The sequence below is a fragment of the Maylandia zebra genome, linkage group LG1, assembly GCF_041146795.1.
Source record: "Maylandia zebra isolate NMK-2024a linkage group LG1, Mzebra_GT3a, whole genome shotgun sequence".
NCBI classification, from domain to species: domain Eukaryota; kingdom Metazoa; phylum Chordata; class Actinopteri; order Cichliformes; family Cichlidae; genus Maylandia; species Maylandia zebra.
The window spans coordinates 15,322,618-15,341,099 of NC_135167.1; the positions used below are offsets into that span (position 1 = coordinate 15,322,618).

Here is an 18,482-nt window from a genome sequence, read left to right on the forward strand (position 1 = left end):
CCGGCCCCCAGACCATCTTTAGACACAACCAGACTCCGGGTACCGTGGGTCATCTCCGCAGGATTATACCTTATATGCATATAAGCTCACAGGTTATGTAGATGTAGGTTTGGGAGTAGGCTGCAGGCGCGCACATCATTTATAGCACCCGAGTAGCCTATTGTAAGACAACATGTTTCCTGTTTTCCCCCCTACAGAGCACCATTTATCTTAACAAGTTGGCCTAGGTGTAATCACTGAAGCCTAAACGGCTCATACCTTATACGACAAAAACAAACTGTATTTCCATCCTCTTTTGCCATTTTGTACAAGTTCCATGGCCGCACAGACGGCATTCCTGACACCCCGGCGCGGGGCCACCTGTTGCGGGTGTGTTTGGCTTTTTAAAAACGTCTTCAGGTGGGCGGAGCTAAGCTCGGAGACGCAGTCCCGTGTGTGATTACAGCAGCGGCACTGTGAACGCCATCTGTCCTGCTCTGCTTCCGTGAAATCCGACCCCGATGTGAGTATATTTACTGTACGCAAAATTAGACAGTTACAGCCCCGAATTTCTCCGTGCCAGGCGCGCACTGCTGTTGAGTAGTGACGATGGATGGTCTGTGACATTTAACGTTTACTGCGCTTCACCTGCGGGCGCTGACAGGCGATTATCACTGCCCTGTGTCAGTATTAGCGCCATATGATTAATAATGGAGGTTTATAAATAACACATTTGTCATGAGGAGGTAATAGCTATAAAAGCTACAGGCAATAAATAGCCAGCTCACTGATTCTCAGTTACAGCCTAATGGCGTATGGTACACTTGTGCTTTCTGTACGCAGGTGTTGATTAGCTGGACTACGGAACAGCATTTTTCAGCAGTGAGGACAGGCTTGTAGAGCTGTAGCTGAATGCGTTTCACAGCCTGTCGTGTTTTTTTGTTTCTTGTTTCCTTTTTTCACACTGATTTGTATCCGACCTGTAAATTGGAATACTCAAGAGCAGTTTACACCTCTGCGGCCAATCAGAGGAGAAGGTGGCACTTACGTCATCGCGTTCAGGAACTTTCTGCTCTTAACGATGTAACGGTTTTTACCGGAGGCCATTTAAAAAAACGAAACGCCGATTAAATGAATTAAAAATGGATCATTTACTATGTAATTGTCCCCAGATTTGTCTTTTGTCCTCTTTCCTAACACAAGGAAGCAAACTGCCCCCGCCTGCATCCGCCTTCGACAGGATGTAGGCGGGCTCCTTAGAGGAGGGGGAACCCCTCGTGCTGCTCCGTCATTGGTTTTAACGGCTTCCCCATTATCTTTTAAATGTCTGGCGGTGCTAACAAACACGGAGCTGTGTGTAAAGGGGCGTGGAGGCTGTTTAGGCGTGTTCTGCTTGAGTAACAACAAGCTGTTTTTTCAGTTTATAGAGTTTTCAGAGGAGCAAGATGGTGGCGAAGAGGATCCGCTCGGAGTACATGAAGAAGTTCAAAGATCCCAAATGGGACACGTACACTAAATGTTACGAGGAGATGTTGAAGTACAGGCTGACCCGCAGGCTGCTGGAACACACGCACAACCCCTGGTTCTGGAGCGGCTCCGATACTGACTCGGACTCGGGAGGTAGAAGTCCTCCTATTCCTCCAAGCAAGAACCAGGTACGGGACCAGGAGGATACCGGTGGCCGCGCGGAGGCTGAGCTAGAGGAGTGTGGGGGTGCGAGGACGGACACACAGCAGGAGCAGAGCAGAACCTCGGGGCCCGTACCCAGGCTTCCTATTCAAGAAGAGGAGGAGGATACAGGGCCTGCTGCACAGTCTGCACTTCATGGTAACCTGTATAAAACCCTTAATAACATACTGGGATGTATCATTTTAAATATTATGTATTAAAGCCACCGAAAATATAATATTAATAATAAAGATAAGATAAGACTTTATTGATCCCACAACGGGTAAATTTTTGCATCACCTCAGTTCAGGTACAGATATCAGAAGGAAATACAAAAATACAAATAAGTACAATCAATGAAAAAAAGTAAGATAATACACTATATACAATGGTAGCATACACAGTATGTGATTATGGATATGGTTGGAAATATGGAAGACAAAGTATATAGCTTGATATAGCTATTGTACCACTACTATTCCTATTTATAGACATGTACACACACACATGTAGACACTAAATATACATATGTATACATATACATACATATATACCTGCAAATGTCCATACACATGGAAGGTCCATTATGCATGAAGTGGTGACCGTGGATGTTCACAGTGTCCAGTGACTTATGACATTGTGATTGAGGAGTTATAGAGTCTAACTGCTGTTGGGATAAATGATCGGCGAAAGCGCTCCTTCCTGCAGCGAGGGTGTTTCAGTCTGTGACTAAAGGAGCTGCTCAGCCCACTCAAATACTCATGCAGTGGGTGATGTGGGTTGTTCATAATAATAATAATAATAATAATAATAATAATAATAATAATAGTAATAATAATGTTCCCAGAAAAATTCTTAAGTCTTTGACTCAAAGCTTTTGGTTGTCAAGTTTATTCTCCAAATTTGAGCCCTCTTGTCCAGCTCCTTTATTTCTTTTTCATTCAGTTGTCCTATTACTGCATTGTAGGGATACATGCTTGATACTTTACTGTAACTTACGATTTTCTTTGCTCTTTTGGCCCAGCATCTGATGCTATGAGGGAGACAAAGGTACTACAAGAGGAGCAGAGAGCCAGCAACAGAGGTAATAAGTAATTAACAGTTGCTGAGTCAATTAAAAATAAATAAATGAAAAAGCCTTATAATAAACACTGTTAATGAAATGATGAACTGAAAGTTGATTAAAGTTAAATCAATTTGTATTTTGCTTTTAGCAAACAACTCTCTGTTATAAGCAACGTCCATAGATAGTTTATAGTGCCTCTGGTTTATTTTGTGAGTTCCTCTTCCATGTTGGTGGTGCTTTAGCCCGTTTGCTTCTTCTGTTTATAGAGAGAGACTCTGAAGGACCCCGACCACAGCAGAGTAAACCCTCAAAGTCCTTGAGGCAACCCCGGCGATCACAGCGGGTCAGGCCTGCACCATCTCGACTGCCCAGAGAGGACAGTAAGGAGAGCAGACATCCTTTCGCCTTGTATGGGTCGGGGGAGAAAGATGCAGACACTGCAGGAAGGAAGACGCACAACGTCGGCCCAGTGGCTTCGACTAATGAGGTTATTTTACTGTCATAGTGGATTTGTTGACAGGTACATACAGAAGCTTGTTGTTACATTGGATTTTTGTTTACCTGATAGATCTATGAATCAGCTCTGCGTGCTAAGACCAGGCGGGAGGTGGAGCGTCATATCCAGACTCAGCGGTCTGAGCGGCGGAGAGCCAAGTCTGCTGACCTGGACAAGGCCAGAAAAGTGGTCCAACCTGAGTTCAACCCCTGGCTAACTGAGTACATGCGTTGCTTTTCGGCTCGCTCGCGATAGGACACAAACCGGAAAAAAGACCCTCTACATCAGGATGACTCTAGACAACAAACACAAAACTGAAGCCATCACTGCCTCTCACCTCTAAAGTTTAAACTTCAAGTGGCCGAGTAGGACTATATTTATACTGGGATTACTTTAATGTTCCCTACTATGAATTTGATAGTTACTTCATCTAGAGTTTTCTGCAGTTCCTTTTTTAAATGTTCTTTTCCCCTAAATTTTAGAGTTAAAATTGGCATGCTGTAAAACAAACATACCTCAAGGTTTAAAATGAATCTTTTTTTCCCCTAGTATTATTGAAACAAAGAAAATAGTTTTAATAGAAGTAACAGACAGACAATAAGGTCTGTTTTTTGCATAAACAATGCAAAAGAGCATAAAAAGCATTATTGAATGATATTAGAGCACAAGCACTAACAGAGCCCTTTAAAAAAAAAAGAGTTCTTGCATATAATATAATAGGGTCATAAATGACCACACTTGGTCATTTTAGTGGCTAAAGGAGCATGGTCACTTGAGGGTTAAACACCGACACATGTAAATGATAACATGAAATGGATTCAAACAGATTCTCAGGATGGAAGCTGACTTTCCTTCAATGTTAAGTTTCACTGTGTGGCTTATTCCTCCATGTTTCTATAAACCGCTTTTACTAAGACAGTACAATAATATGTATTTTACAGAGTAAGATACTTTATAACAAATGTAAAAATAATGGATACGTCTGTAATACACAAGTTTAGTTGAGGATGAGGAGTCCCAAACGTATGTCAAAGCCATACTTTGATGCAGCCCCTTTAAATACATGCTGTATAAGATGTACCCATATTTTTATACATAGATCTCAAACTACAGTGGGACATGTCGAAAAGATAGAGCCTTGTTCTTCTGAGGTAAAGTGAACAATGGTGTGAACGTATATAATAATACGTCATTTCCTGTGTGCGCACACAGACACACAAATTTATGCCAAGAACTCGGAGTAGTTTAATCAGATGAAAGTTTTATTTCAAATTCACTTGACTTTTAATGTGCATATTTTCCTATTTGTGCAGAGTACAGCTGAGTACACTTAATTGATGTATAGATATATTGATATGTAAGAGTGGATTTTTAATGCTGGGAGCTGCTTCACGTTTGTGTCCCTCCTGATGGTTCAGACGTGGTTGTTAGGTAGTGACTCACTTTATGCTGACAGTGAAAATCACACGTGTTTTGTGACATTGCATTTTCAAGTATTTTCATGAACTCTGATGCGTTAGTGACTTAAAGTGGTTTTATAACTGATAGCATTGCTTTGTTCTTAATCATTTTGGTGCTAAGGTCTCAACGGTATTGTGGATACTGCGGACTTTCCTTCATACATCCACACACGCAAGTAGCAGCAGCATCAGAGAGAGTTGAACACACTGCAGTTTTTTTGTTTTAAAAGCACAGGTAAATAGAAAAAACACAAGCAGATTTAGAAACATTCAGAGAAAATAACCAACTACAGAGAAGTGCTGCACAGACAACACCTGAAAGATTTACAGGGGACGCAAAAACGATAGACTGTGTTTGGCTAACGGAGCACAGTCTATCGACTTGCAGCTGACTTGCTGCTGACTTCAATAACTTAAGTCACAAAAACAACAAGCATGTATGGAAGCTGTATGGACAACAAACATTTTTTGGCATCCATGAGTAAAATCTTTGACTAACTTCTGAGAAAATAACTTGAAATTGAAATAAATACATTTTTTACTTACGGCTCAAAACTAGGGTTGTCAACATTAATGCAGATTAAGCCGTCATCACACTTAACGCGATTAAAATTTTATGCAATTCACCCATCTGAATTGCAGAATGACTCAAAATCCCTGAAATGTCTCCGTCAATGTATTTCGGGCAGTTTGTCCAAAGTTTGTCCATTCTGACCGCCAAAGATTTTAATCACATTAATCATGATGATGCGTTAATGTTGAGAGTCCTAGTCAAAATGTATGTATGTTTGTTTGTTTTTGGTGTGGTGGCAAAAAAGCTTCCTTATGGTTTGGTTTATCACCTCTTTGTGTCATCTAGAAATATTTCCAGTTTTTGAATAGGCCTTTGTGAGGGTTTGACTAGTACCTATGTAAGCACATACATGAAAGGCAACCAAAATCTGTGTTGTCCTGTTGCTTTCAACAATTTAATATTCTGATATTTAGCAAAACTAAATATCAGAATATTTTAATCTATGTGATTTGGCTCCGTTTTAAGCCTCTGTATTTAAAACCTTCTGTCTGATTGAGTGTTGGATTTGCAGTTGATGCGCTGGCAGATGGAAGATACTTAAAAAAAATTAATTGCTACTTGCATGCATGTCATTAAACTAGAGCGTGTTGAGCTCCCTTTGGTTTGTTGTTGAGGCCAAACGTCTTTATCGTTATTAATTTAGAGTCAGTTACAGCTTAAATAACCATTAACAGGAAATGCATACAAACACATTATGCTGATGTACTGTTTGGTTTTCAGCCAGTCAAGAAGCGCTTTGATCATTTAATCACTGTGTTGTTTTCATGTAATTAATTTATGAACATTAGACAAAAGTATGTAAACTCAAATAATGACTGTTCAAACCACAAGAAGTCAGATCTAGTAATGTAACAAAGATAAAATATGTTGGTGTAAATATTTTGCAGATGATAGTTTGGTTAGTGGCCCCGCTTTTACTTTTGTTTTTACTTTTTCACACTTGATTTCTGTGAATGTTGAAACTTTGAGTTCAGTATTACATTAAGATTTGCTTTTAAGTTATAATGAAATGCAGGTTGGTGCAATATTTTGATGCTTTAAAAGTCGGTTTTGAGCCTTTGTGATTTTAGATGTGATGAACTTTGACAATCTCAAAAAACAGGAGGGAAGCAGGACGATACATTCCTTACTTCTTTGTTAGTTATTGGGACAAAGCTTTATAGTCGACTTAGACTGTTTAGACGTGTACCTCTAGTCAGGAGATATTTTACTCACTATGTGTTTTTCTTAGGTTTACATGATAATGTGTGGCAGAAATCCACCAAGCCAAAACATTCCTGACACGTTACTCATTCACGCTTCACAGTGCAGGATGATGTTAGTGAAAAATGAGTTTCACGTGATTGTGAAGGCACTTGCATGACAAATAACTGATGTACTTGGTCTAGTTTACTAACAACAGATGTAACAACTGTAAAACTGCTTAATTCTGTACATTCTTTGTTTACATATTGAGCTTTGAACAAGCTTCATTGTCATAATTAAAGGATTTAAAACAGGTGGGCTTACGTGGTGTTACGCTGAGCTTTTAATAAAATACATTTACATCTGTGATTATTCTCAAGACTTATTTAATATTAACAGGCTATTTTCATTGTCTTAATCCTGATTCTTGCAGTGACATGGTGTGGTCTCTCAGTACATTATCAAGCACCTGCTGTATACTGAAATAAGTCTGTTTACACTAAGTTTTTGTACAATAAATTTAGCATATTTAATAAGGCCATGTACAATTTTAAAGGTCCTGCAAATATAAATATATATATATATATATATATATATATATATATATATATATATATATATATATATATATGTAAATACATTTTCAAGGCTTTTATTACCATTTGGGTTAGGTGGATCGCATGAAAGATCTGTTTTACCTACTGTTTGATAACCAGGCTCATCTCCTAGCTTTGCTCTGGACATACTCTATCTCATCTGATTTCAGAAGCTAAGCAGGCTTTTCAACATTGACACTAGACATCTAAAGTTCCATAAGTGGTCAAGAAGATTAGAGGACTGCTATTGAAATGCAGTAAATATGCACATGCAGTACTGTACATTACAGCTGTGAAACTGAGAAACTTCACTGGTGTTCACACGTTCTATATCATTGTTGCAACATTTCAGATTAAATCCAAAACAAGTTTGTCAAAGTGGGAACGTTTTTCATACTTGATTGATTTTATATTGAATGACCCTTTACTGAATCTATGACTGTTGCAAATAAAAGGAATCCTCTGATTTTACGTTTGACTATACTCCATCCATCAGAGCTCACAGAGCTCATTGAAATGGTTTCTGCTTGGTCAAAGATTGTAGGTAAAAAAGTCTCGTTTAGTGAAGACAATGCTGGATTTGTAGTAGTATTTATTTTAAAAACATATGCCTTTATCATACATAATAAATTATAAATCTATGATATTCATAATGACAGGAAAAAAGGACACACATAAATACAAACAAATGACCTGATGAGAAAAACACATGATAGAGAACAACCAAAGCCACCATCAGATATCAAACACCGAAGGATGGGAAACATTTGAAGTGTCTGATTCAAAATCCGCGTTTTAAAATGGCTAATATCATCTAAAGCGGGGAAGGTGAACGTATGGCCCGGGGGCCAGAGAAGGCCCCTCGTATGGCTTTGGAAAATGTGAAATCTTCACAAGGGCATAAACTTTGGACTCTCTTATTATTGTTAGATTCCATCACATAACAGAAAACCTTTTTTCCATGCTTCCTTATAGAAATTAAAACATATCGTAAGTTAACAGAAAATGTCTGTTTTTTTAATTAAATGATAAGTAGATAACTGGGAGGTAATGAACTGCCAGTGGTTTTCCTGTAATTTACACCTTTATTTTTTCAACTGTAAGCCTATATGTTATTAGTCGATAGTTTTACTGGTCTGACCTAATTGATATCAAATTGAGCTATATGTGGCCCAAAATGTAAAATGGGTTTGATACCCCTGATCTAAAGTATATCTGAGCTGATGCGACGCGTGAATGCTCTGATGCAAAACACGCCTCATAATCGTTTCCTCCGACTTAACACGGTCAAAGTTAACAACAGGAGATAACAAGGAGTAAAGCACACACTGGATAAGCCTCAAACCATCGTTAAAACTTAAAAACCAACAAGTTAGTATGACCCCACATCTGGCAGCAGTCAGCACTCATGTAAACAGGCAACATTTATGTACGACAGGTCAGTCATTAGACTTGAGTGGAAAACTTTGGATAAAGAAAGTTTTACACCAACATTTTAGTCAGTTGCGGTTGCTGACTTGTGAATTCAAAGATGTACCTTCATTTAACACAAATGAAAGCCCAGTGTCTACACAGAACATGTCAGGCTACCTCTGTTTATTATCTGTGAGCTTGTCAAAAAAACCCCAAAAACAACAAATAAAAATTTGTTTCAGAATCTTTCCCCTCATAATTCATAATAAAATCTGAATCAGCTTGTCCTGTTTAACAAAAAAATTAAAAATACTGAGTACTGCCCATCACTAGTATCCTGCTACAAGTTGCCAGTGTATAGTTGCTTCAAATGATAATGATGCAGTGGAGCACGAAGCAGATGCTGAATATGATATCTATTATAATATACACGTAATATCTCTTCATAATGAAATACTCTGATATTTTGTTTGAGAAAACATGCGTCAAACTATTTACAGAAACACTGTACAGGTACAGGGATGCTTTAGGGGAGAGGAGGAGAGAAAAAGGGGGATGTAAAAGTGTGTGTGTATTTCCTGCAATATCATATCAATATTAAGGTGTTGCCCTGGGACCATCACTGTTACTGATTAGTCATGCTTTTTAATAGAGAAATAACATCGTTAAAGACTCTGTTTTAGGAAAAGATCCATGTTTCTGCTAATTTTAATAAAATACGGTATTTTTCCCCTTTCTCAAAACACATTTTTACAATGAAAATGTAACAGGTCATGGAAGTACAAATATTTCCATGTTTGCTTTTGCTTGAAAGAAACAAATTAAGTGTTTCTCATCCACTCATTTCCTGCTGAAGGCCATGAGAGCAGCAGTGTAAGCAGAGATGCCTAGACCTCCCTGTTCCCAGCATCCACAGTTTTTAATGGTCCAGCTGAGAGATGCAATCTCAACAGCTTGTCTGACAACAGCCCATAGGACATGCATCAAACACCTCAACATGGAGGAGCAGTGTTTCTACTGACTGAGATCCTTACTCTATCTCTAACAGACCCCATACACTACAGCTGGGGATTGTTCGTCCACTAATTCTTTAGTTCAACACCCGCAGCTTGTGGCCACAGGTGAGGACAGGTAGATTAATCTGCTTCAGTCTCAGCTGAGAGCGGGTAATTCACCCTTTTACAGCCTGGGGTCTGATCTGAGGGTGCCAATTCTCATCCCATCCACTTCAACACTCAGATTTGAGCCATTCATCCACCACAACCTCATCTTTTTTTCCTCCTGTGACATCAAACCCATGACATCACATCCTATGCATAATTATTCAGTTGCAATGATGGTCTGGATATTTTAAGAAGAATACAAACAGTGATATCAGGTGAAGAAAGGGAGTGGAGGTGGCACACAAGAAGTGCAAACTGCACAGCTACACAGGATACTGTTAGTGGTGTGTTTGCAAATGCAAGCATGGAGTTAGCAGATAATTAGAGCAAGAGAAGCAGAAGACCTGTGGAAGGGAAGGGACTTAAATTAGCATGTGGTCGAAGGATTATTTCCACAAGACGAGAAATTTTTTTTTCTGAGAAAATCAAGACCACGCATCAGTGCACTAAGTATCAAACTGGAGCCAGGGGGCAGTTAGTTTAGCTCAATCTAAAGGTCTGTGGAGCTTGCTCCAAAAATCTGTATTTAGTATGTCTGTTTAAGTAGCTGGAGGGTCGACTGGGAAATCTAAAATGTGGTAATCTGGGTTGGCAGGTGTGTGGACGAGAGAAGTGTTGGGGGTGGTCTTGGTTGGAGGGACAGTTTGGTCCAATAGAAGAGCAGACTGTTGGCTGATCTCTGGTTACCTTGGAGATCTTTAAGTTCTGGGAGGGGGCGTGACAGGGAAGTCTTTTGAGCTATCTGCATGGCAACAAGGTTCTGAGGGGTCCGTGCAAAGGTTAGGGGTCAAAGGTCGGGGAGAAGTCACCAGCGTAGCGATCTGAACCCCACGTTATCAGGTCTCACATGGCTGTTTTTCTCCTGGTCTTCACAAACCTGCATATAAAACACACAGATGTTGCAGAAATATACAAAAGCTTATCAATATCAGGCTGTCCACCCAGTAATTAACAAATTTCCCTCTTGTGGGACTAATAAAGGTTAATAAAGGTTATCTTAATCATCTCTCATCATTATGAAGCAAGAAAGAATTACAGAGCTTTGACCAACTAGCTATTACAAAAAAAATTGAATCTGCCACTGAAAAAAAAAAACATTACGTCTAAATTGAATTAAGGTTATTCTCTCAAATTATTTTTTGACTCATTGTAAAACACCAGCAGTTCCAGAAAAAGAGGCTCCAGTAACTTTAAAGACCCAGCAGAGCAGAACCACAAGACTCAGTGATCGTTTCTCCCTGGAGTCTCTTCAGCTCTGGTGATCCTCAGCTACAATCCACCGCACACAATCTGACACTTGGAAACTGACTTGTCATTTACACTGTAAATATACTTCTTGCTCTTGTTTCTGTCGCTCTTGATGTGTTTTATCCTCATTGGCCTGAACAGGGACCAAAAATAAAAACTGTAATTCCACTTCATGTAAATACATGTGCTGGAATGAGAATTAAAAAAAAAAAAAAAAACAAGAAAACTTGAATCATTAAACATTTCCACTTACTCGAGAGTCATAGATGAGATCATCACAATTAATCAAGCTATTTTAAATATCTGCCGCTGGTCTGGTTTTTAGCGCCCTGAGGAGTGCTTACTGGACTTCATGTAGGAATCAGCAAAACTGCTTCATAGTGTTCTGATGCTAATAATAATAATAATAACAACAACAATAACAATAACAACAACAACAACAATAATAATAATAATAATATCTAGGCAAAAGCAATAATCTGACATGTAAACAGGGAAAACTGTCAGACTGCAGCTGGAACTGTGGTGTAATGACTTTCTATCAGCGATCAGGCATCAGTGCAGCCAAAGTCTGGTGCAAATAGTTATGGACACCAGAATTTCTACGTTCATCTTATTGTGTAATATGTAGGTAATAACATACATCCACCTTTTACTTTATGCCACTATTTAATGATTACAGCCTTCATGATTACTGTCTTGGACAATCATAATGAAGGCTTCCTTTCAAATGATGGGTGGATCAAGTGCGCAGAAGCAAAAATGGGCACTGACTAAATATAGAATTACTGAGTCTGCACATCTGAGAGACACTGCGGGGAGCAGAAGGCATAATTTCAGCTTCTAAACACAGGTTCTCCTTATTTGAAAGCCCTCAGACACCTTTTCATTTTAATGCTGTGTAGACAGTACAGACTCAGGACCCCCTCACCTCGTCTGTATGTGTTACAGGACACGTCCACTAGCAGCCGCATTCTTGGGTGCCCTGTGGCTGAGCACGACGAGGAGAGCGAAGCTGTCGTAAAGCAGCGTCGCCGTATTGGATACCTGAGCCCATCCTTTCTGGATCCAGCTCCCCTGAAACACAAGAGATCACATGAGTGAACAGTCAGCGAGATAACCAACTTACACCTATTGTGCTTAGTTTACTGACAGTTAAGAAAAGGCTTTAATCATCTATATAAGTTTGCAAAAGGCTTTTGTTAAAGTTCGATGTGGTTTGACAGAATAAGCGCTGGGGCACACACAGGTAAGGGTGTTGACTACAGCTCATACCTGACTCTATCTTGTTGAGGATTTTCCGAGCACACTGGACAAAGGCCTCTTCGACGTTCTCCCCTGTTAGAGCGCTGGTTTCCAGGAACATCAGTTCTGTTACATCAGTTTACAATGAACACATTATAATAAATAACAATTCAATAATTCTTTGAAGTTGATGGTCTACACATCTAACAACAACAACAGGAATCGTTCCCAATAATCAGCTGCTGGTCTTACCGTTCTCCTGAGCGAAGCGGGAAGCCTCCAGAAAGGTGACCTCCCTGTCAGCATCCAGGTCCTTCTTGTTCCCACACAGGATTATGACGATGTTCTGACTCGCCAGCATCCTCGCGTCACTCAGCCATGTGGTCAGAGCGTTGTACGTCTCTCGACTGCAACAAAAAATAATAATAAAAAGGATGGCAGGTAATGACATGTTACAGTTTGGAATAGATGTGGAAGCTAATTAGAAAACAAAAATAAATTAGAGGCTTGAAACACAGAGCCTATCATATTTCTCAGTTTGTGCATCCTCAATTCCTTTTAGTCTTAGGCAAGAGGGTGGAGAGAGGAGAGGAGGAGGAACAAATTAGAGAAATGTGAAAAGTCTAGCATCACATTGTGTGATACCTGGTGATGTCATAGACCAGCAGGGCTCCTGCTGCTCCTCTGTAGTAGCTCCTGGTCACAGACCTAACACACAGACACACACAGATTAGTAGACATACATTGAGAACAATCAGGAAGTATACAATACATTCCCCCTGAAGAAAAGAAAAAACATCAATGCATGTGTGAAAAACCATTTAACTCCTGAACTTTGTAGAGACCTACTTAAATGTCTGCTGCAGTTTAATCAGGTTGGTCTTTAACTTGCTAGCTCTACAGTCCACGTGAGCTGGATTGTGGCAATGCACAGACAGACCTAACCGTCTGGGGCATGCATCACTAGTGAGTGGGTGTCATGTTTGCTGCTCAGTGCACCCTCTGTTCAGACAGCTGCATTTAGCCAGGACAAAACAACAGAACCAATTCCTGGCGTGTGCTACCTCAAAAAAAAAAAAAAAAGCAATTCTGGAAAATATCTTCACCAGATTCGCCTTAAATTGTTATAGCAGCTATAGCAGAAAATTGAATAAATAAAATAATCAGAAGCAACAAAACTATTCCTGTTTTACTCAGGACATCAATTAGGCAGCCGAGTTTAATAACAGCTTTTTGAGCTCTCCATTACCTTCCAAAACTCCCGTGTCTGTTACTCTGGTCTTTAAGCTATAGTACTGCTAGCTGAATGTCTGCAGCATAACAGAGATGACTTGTGTGCCAAGTGCATATTCACGTTGGGCTTTTTTCCTACCTGAACCTCTCTTGTCCTGCGGTGTCCCAAATCTGAAGCTTGACCATTTTGTTGACCACGCTTATGATCTTAGAGCCAAACTCGACTCCGATTGTGTGGTTAGATTCATCCTTGACTAGAAAAAAAAAAAAATACATAAAACATGTAAATGCATTAATATTATTAAATAAGGGGGATTAATAGGGATGATATGATTATCACTGTGTGGCTGTAAGGAAAACAACTGTTGCTTCTGCACTTCAATGAAAAATAAGCCAATTTCAGCATGTGTAGATGAGACAATGATTTTCTTTGAAGTTTTTCTCCTGAAGTCTGGTTGTAGGTTTTGGTTTCACCCTTAAAAAACAGAACCAATCATAAAAATCACACATTTAGAAGTTGTTTTTTCATAAATGTATCCCTTCATGCCTTAAAATGTGGTTCAACCTGGTGTAAAATGTGATGTAGCTTGATGTCACTCACACTTTTGCCTCCTTTCGCATCTGTGAATATGAAATTTCATTCCAATCTCTACTGACACCCACTCCTCCCCTGCTGCTGTGCAGTTCCAGTAAATCGGTTCACCTCTGACTCTGCTCACACACTAACACTGCTCTACTTTACACAATGGCAAGTTGACACTGGAGTATTTGAGCTCTACATGTTTGAACTGGAAAGTCATTCTGAAGAAAAACAAGGGGAAATTGACCACATGTCAATATATCAGATTGGCTCAGACTGGCAAATTTCACATACACTATATTGCCGATAGCATTCACTCCCCCATCACAATCATTGAATGTAGGTGTTTCAGTCATTTCAAATCCCACTGGTGTATAAATATCAAGCACCTATGCCTGCAGACTGCTTCTACACACATTTATAAAAATGGGTTGATCTCAGGAGCTCACTGAATTCCAGCGTGGTACTGTGATAGGATGCCACCTGCCCAACAAGTCCAGTCTGAAATTTTCTCACTACTAAATTTTACACAGTCAACTGTTAGTTGTATTATAACAAAGTGGAAGCATTTAAGAACGACAGCAACTCACACACACAGTGTCTAGAAATAAAAAAGTCAATTTTGTCAATCACTGCAGACCTCCAAACTACATGTGGCCTTTAGATCAGCTCAAGGACAGTGCATAGATAGCTTCATGGCCACACAGCTGCATCCAAGCGATGCATCACCAAACACAACTTAAAGCGTCGGTTGCAGTGGTGTAAAGAGCACACTGCCACTGGACACTAGAGCAGTGGACAAGTATGAGTTTGGTGGTTGCCAAGAGAACAGCACTTGTCTGACTGAAAACTCTTAATGCTTCAGCATATCAAGACACTTTGGACCATTTCATGATCCCTATTTTGTGGAAACAGTTTGGGGATAGCCCCTTCCTGCTCCAACATGACTGCACATGTTTACTTACAAAGTAAGGTCCATATATGATTAAGTTTGGCATGGAAGCATTTGACTGGCCTGTAGAGTCCTGACCTCAACCCAACAGAGCACCTTTAGGATGAATTAGAGCAGAGACTGCAAGCCAGGCCTCCTCAAACCACATAAGTGTCTGACTTCACAAATGCACTTCTGGAAGAATGATCAGAAATTCCCATGAACACACACCTAGATCTTGTGGAAGAGATCTGGAGCTGTTATAGCTGCAAAGGGTGGGCTGACATATTAAACGCAATGGATTAAGAATGGGATGAGACTCAAGTTTATATGAGTGTGAAGGTGGACGAGCAAATAGTTTTGTCATTACAGTGGATCATCCTCAACAATATTAGAAATGTAAATGCTTTTCTTATCTAACACAACCCCCTTTCCAGCGTGTCAGCTCTGAGAAGCTTAGCTTTAACCCAAAGTTAACAGGACAGATTTCTTAGTTTTGCCTATAAAACTCAGAATGCAAGTATAAATGCACACAGTTAAATCCATGGATTAAGAATGCAGTCATATCCATTAATTTCACTGCTTATTTCACTCATGAAATATTGACTTAAAATGTTGAAATCTTGATTTCCATCCTAGGAATCTTTAACATGTGGAAATTACTGGCATATTTACTGTCTCATTTGCCTGAAGAAATTCCCTGATGTAGTGCTGTAGTTTGCAGTAAACAGTCAGGAGTGTAATGGATCTTTCAGACTTACACCTCTTCTCTATGAACTGGTGCAGAAGACAGGATTTTCCCGTTCCAGCATTCCCAATCACCAGGAATTTAAAGAGGAAATCTGCAAAGGGAAAAGCAAGGACACACATTACATCAGTTGGGCTATTATTATCAGACTATATGAAACTAGTTGCTATAGACGGTAGCTAAAACGACAGGAAATTACAAGAAAAATGTGGGAAAAGCTCAGTTACTGTAGTCTTAGTTTGGTATATCCAGCTCGTTTTTCTTGTCAATTTAGTTTCATTTCCACAGTGAGTTTGCTCGTTTCATTTTAGTGTTTAGCTTCAGTGCTAGCTTTCTTATTTATTGTAATCTGGGTTGTGCTTTTCAGGGGTTCAGAACAGATATTATAATACAAACACAGGCAGTTAGCTCACAGTCATTCCAAGCCTTAATAACCAAATGTACCAAGGCCTAATGAAGCTACATGTGACAACAAACTAAATAAGTTTAGTTTAATTAGTCAATGTCATGTCAGTTAGTCCATCTTTAAAAAACAGTTTTATTTTTTTAGTTTAGTTTTAGTGAACTGTAATAACTTGACCTGAGAGATAAAACTCATCCTTCAGTTGATCCATCTACAAACTCAGTTGTTCTTAAGGAAAGGAAACAGGGAGAAAAGGTTGAGGTATGCCAAATTACACAAGAACTGGAGTGAAACTCAGTGGCAGTTTGGGATCATCCTGATAGAAATCAGAAATAAAGGCAGTCAAAATCCAATGAAGAGCTTTGAATGTCCTTTGAGAAGTCCAGTGAACTATTCCTGAAGACTACTTAAAGAAATTACAAAAACCTGTCTAACAGAGTTCAGGCTGTGCTGAAGAATACCAAATCCTGACTTTCACACTCATTACAAACTCTGTTTTTGCCTTATATTCTGTATTTCCATATATTTTTGCATGTTTCAAAGAAAGTGCTGCACCTATTTCTTATTTTCCTTGCAAAATATAAACAAATGAGGGTGTGGCTCAAGTTCCGTAAACATGACCTTTCAAAATATTCTAGAGAAATCAGAAACTGTAGCTTCATATATTTTGTAGCTCATTTAAATTTAGTTTTCCCCCCACTTGAGTGGTGAGAGTTACCGTCACTGTTATGAAGTCCAGTAAATCCAGTAATCTCTGCAGTAGCCTTGCAAACACCCACATTTACCAGCATATACTCCTGTAGTATTATTATAGCTAAAGAGGACAAGTACATTTTTTCATACGAGACAGAAAAGAATCACCTGCGATAAAATACAATGCAAAAATCAAGGTGCAGACAAATCATATCACCACATCACCACAGTCCAGCACAGACTAAATTGTGGATTACAGAATGATTTTAAGAGTAGTAAACTAGAAATTTGATTTTTGTCTTTAATTTTCTTGGCAGGTGTTCTAAATGGGTTTCAGATATATAACTGTGACAAACTGTGCACATCGGCTCCCAAAATCAATTTATCAGTCAGGCTCAAGCATATGCTGCACAATACTGTGATGCTTTGGCCATAATAAACTGATGTTTAACAACAAACAGCGCATGGCTTTACTTGCTTGATTTTATAGCTTTCAAATATTGATATAGGTATCATCCTAATGAAAAACAAACAAAAAATTAAGTACCCCCCCCCTCACAAAGAAAATATTGTGGAGGCTTTGATGTAGGCAAACAAAAACTACAGTCAGCTGTTCTGTGCAGCGGAGGAATTTCTCCACAATTAAACCACTAAACTAGCAAAATAATCATTATTTTGGTGTAAAATGGTCAAGCTAAGAAAACAATGCCTCATATATGACTGTAATGTTGCAGCTCAGTCAGATATTACAGCTGCACCAAGCCCCAGCCAGGTGTCAGCTTCCCTTGTCTTTTACGATACCCTCCGGGGAGCTTTGTAACCTTGTACCGTGGGTACGTTTTTTGCACACGGCGACACTAAACTCTGCTGTACAGCCTTTGTGGGTTTCCTTACGCTGACGAGGCAACTTTTAAGGCCAGCAGCCTTCAGCGGCGGCTCGGTTAGCCTGTCAGCTATCTGTTTACGATGAGAAAAAGCTCTCTGGGCACACCTGCCCCATCCCATCTCTGAGGCTACGGGAGGATGATAACGGTGGCCACAGGTCAAAAGTGCTATCTTACCGTACGACTCCGACATCGCCAGTGTGGCGGTTTGACAGCAATAAAGAAGGGAGGGAGAAATGGGAGTTGACAGATGGTTAGCTAGCTAAATAAAAGGAAAATACTCCTGTTGGTGATTTCCGCGGAGTCCAGCTGATTTTCCCCTCCGACTTCCCGTACGCGGTTTGTTTCAAAATAAAAGCCGTCTGTGCTCCTAACCGAAGAACCGTTGGATCACTGTAAAGTCTTCAGGCAGCCGCAGGGTGGCGCTGTGTCTGCTTGAGACTTTTGACACAGACTGCTGTTTGGGTCAATTTTTACATGTGACTAAACGAATAAATATTAATTATTTTATTTTGAAATTGGATGACTTTTCCTAAGGTATAAAAAATATTAATTTTTTATGTTTTAGGGATCCTAAAACTTAAAAAATAAATATTTTTTAAAATTTATGTGCTACATATTTCTGTACACTGAGACTGCTCCAATCAAATTTGACCTGTCCCGACTGAAATTAACTTTAAATCCACCAGTGTAGGTCAAATCAAGGAAAATGTCATACCTGTGTGCATTATTAATGGGACAGTGGTAAAGGTAAAACTATATGTGTTCCCATCACTCCTGTCCCAAATCTCTTCACTCCCAAGTGAAGATGCACTGTTGCCTCACAGCTGGCTTAAATCCTGGTTTGGGCTTAGCTGTGTGGAGTTCACATATTTTTCTTTGGGTACTCCAGCTTCTTCCCTTACTCTGAAGACATG

The 18,482-nt window shown here is 39.5% G+C and overlaps 2 protein-coding genes across 3 annotated transcripts; one reads left to right on the forward strand and one right to left on the reverse strand.

Moving 5' to 3' along the window:
* Nucleotides 1-353: 353 nt before the first annotated feature.
* ccsapb (centriole, cilia and spindle-associated protein b) lies at nt 354-6,795 on the forward strand. The gene is made up of 5 exons (XM_004539480.6): nt 354-502; nt 1,400-1,806; nt 2,672-2,731; nt 2,980-3,200; nt 3,282-6,795. Exons 2-5 carry the CDS (start codon nt 1,425-1,427, stop codon nt 3,462-3,464), a joined length of 846 nt encoding a protein of 281 aa, XP_004539537.1. The 5' UTR covers nt 354-502; nt 1,400-1,424; the 3' UTR covers nt 3,465-6,795.
* Nucleotides 6,796-7,599: 804 nt separating this feature from the next.
* On the reverse strand, nt 7,600-17,903 carry rab4a (RAB4a, member RAS oncogene family). 2 transcript variants are annotated; one of them, XM_004539479.5, is made up of 8 exons: nt 17,743-17,903; nt 15,599-15,679; nt 13,466-13,580; nt 12,739-12,801; nt 12,346-12,500; nt 12,124-12,219; nt 11,780-11,925; nt 7,600-10,477 (listed from the first exon to the last, which is right to left on the reverse strand). In XM_004539479.5, the coding sequence occupies exons 1-7, from the start codon at nt 17,756-17,758 to the stop codon at nt 11,810-11,812; spliced, it is 642 nt and encodes a 213-aa protein (XP_004539536.1). In that variant the 5' UTR covers nt 17,759-17,903; the 3' UTR covers nt 7,600-10,477; nt 11,780-11,809. The 2 variants fall into 2 exon arrangements, with proteins under 2 accessions (XP_004539536.1, XP_023011202.1); XM_023155434.3 differs by lacking the exon at nt 17,743-17,903 and adding an exon at nt 16,166-16,663.
* Between the last annotated feature and the right edge of the window lie 579 nt (nt 17,904-18,482).

Excerpts from the sequence above, each read along its gene's own strand:
- ccsapb (XM_004539480.6), top strand. The coding sequence starts at position 1,425 with ATGGTGGCGAAGAGGATCCGCTCGGAGTACATGAAGAAGTTCAAAGAT. Across the intron at positions 2,732-2,979 it reads GCAGAGAGCCAGCAACAGAG|AGAGAGACTCTGAAGGACCC; the intron begins GTAATAAGTAAT and ends TTCTGTTTATAG. Across the intron at positions 3,201-3,281 it reads CAGTGGCTTCGACTAATGAG|ATCTATGAATCAGCTCTGCG; the intron begins GTTATTTTACTG and ends TTTACCTGATAG.
- rab4a (XM_023155434.3), bottom strand. The coding sequence starts at position 16,199 with ATGGATCAACTGAAGGATGAGTTTTATCTCTCAG. Across the intron at positions 15,680-16,165 it reads GGATGAGTTTTATCTCTCAG|ATTTCCTCTTTAAATTCCTG; the intron begins GTCAAGTTATTA and ends TTCCCTTTGCAG. Across the intron at positions 11,926-12,123 it reads CCTCAACAAGATAGAGTCAG|GGGAGCTGGATCCAGAAAGG; the intron begins GTATGAGCTGTA and ends CTTGTGTTTCAG.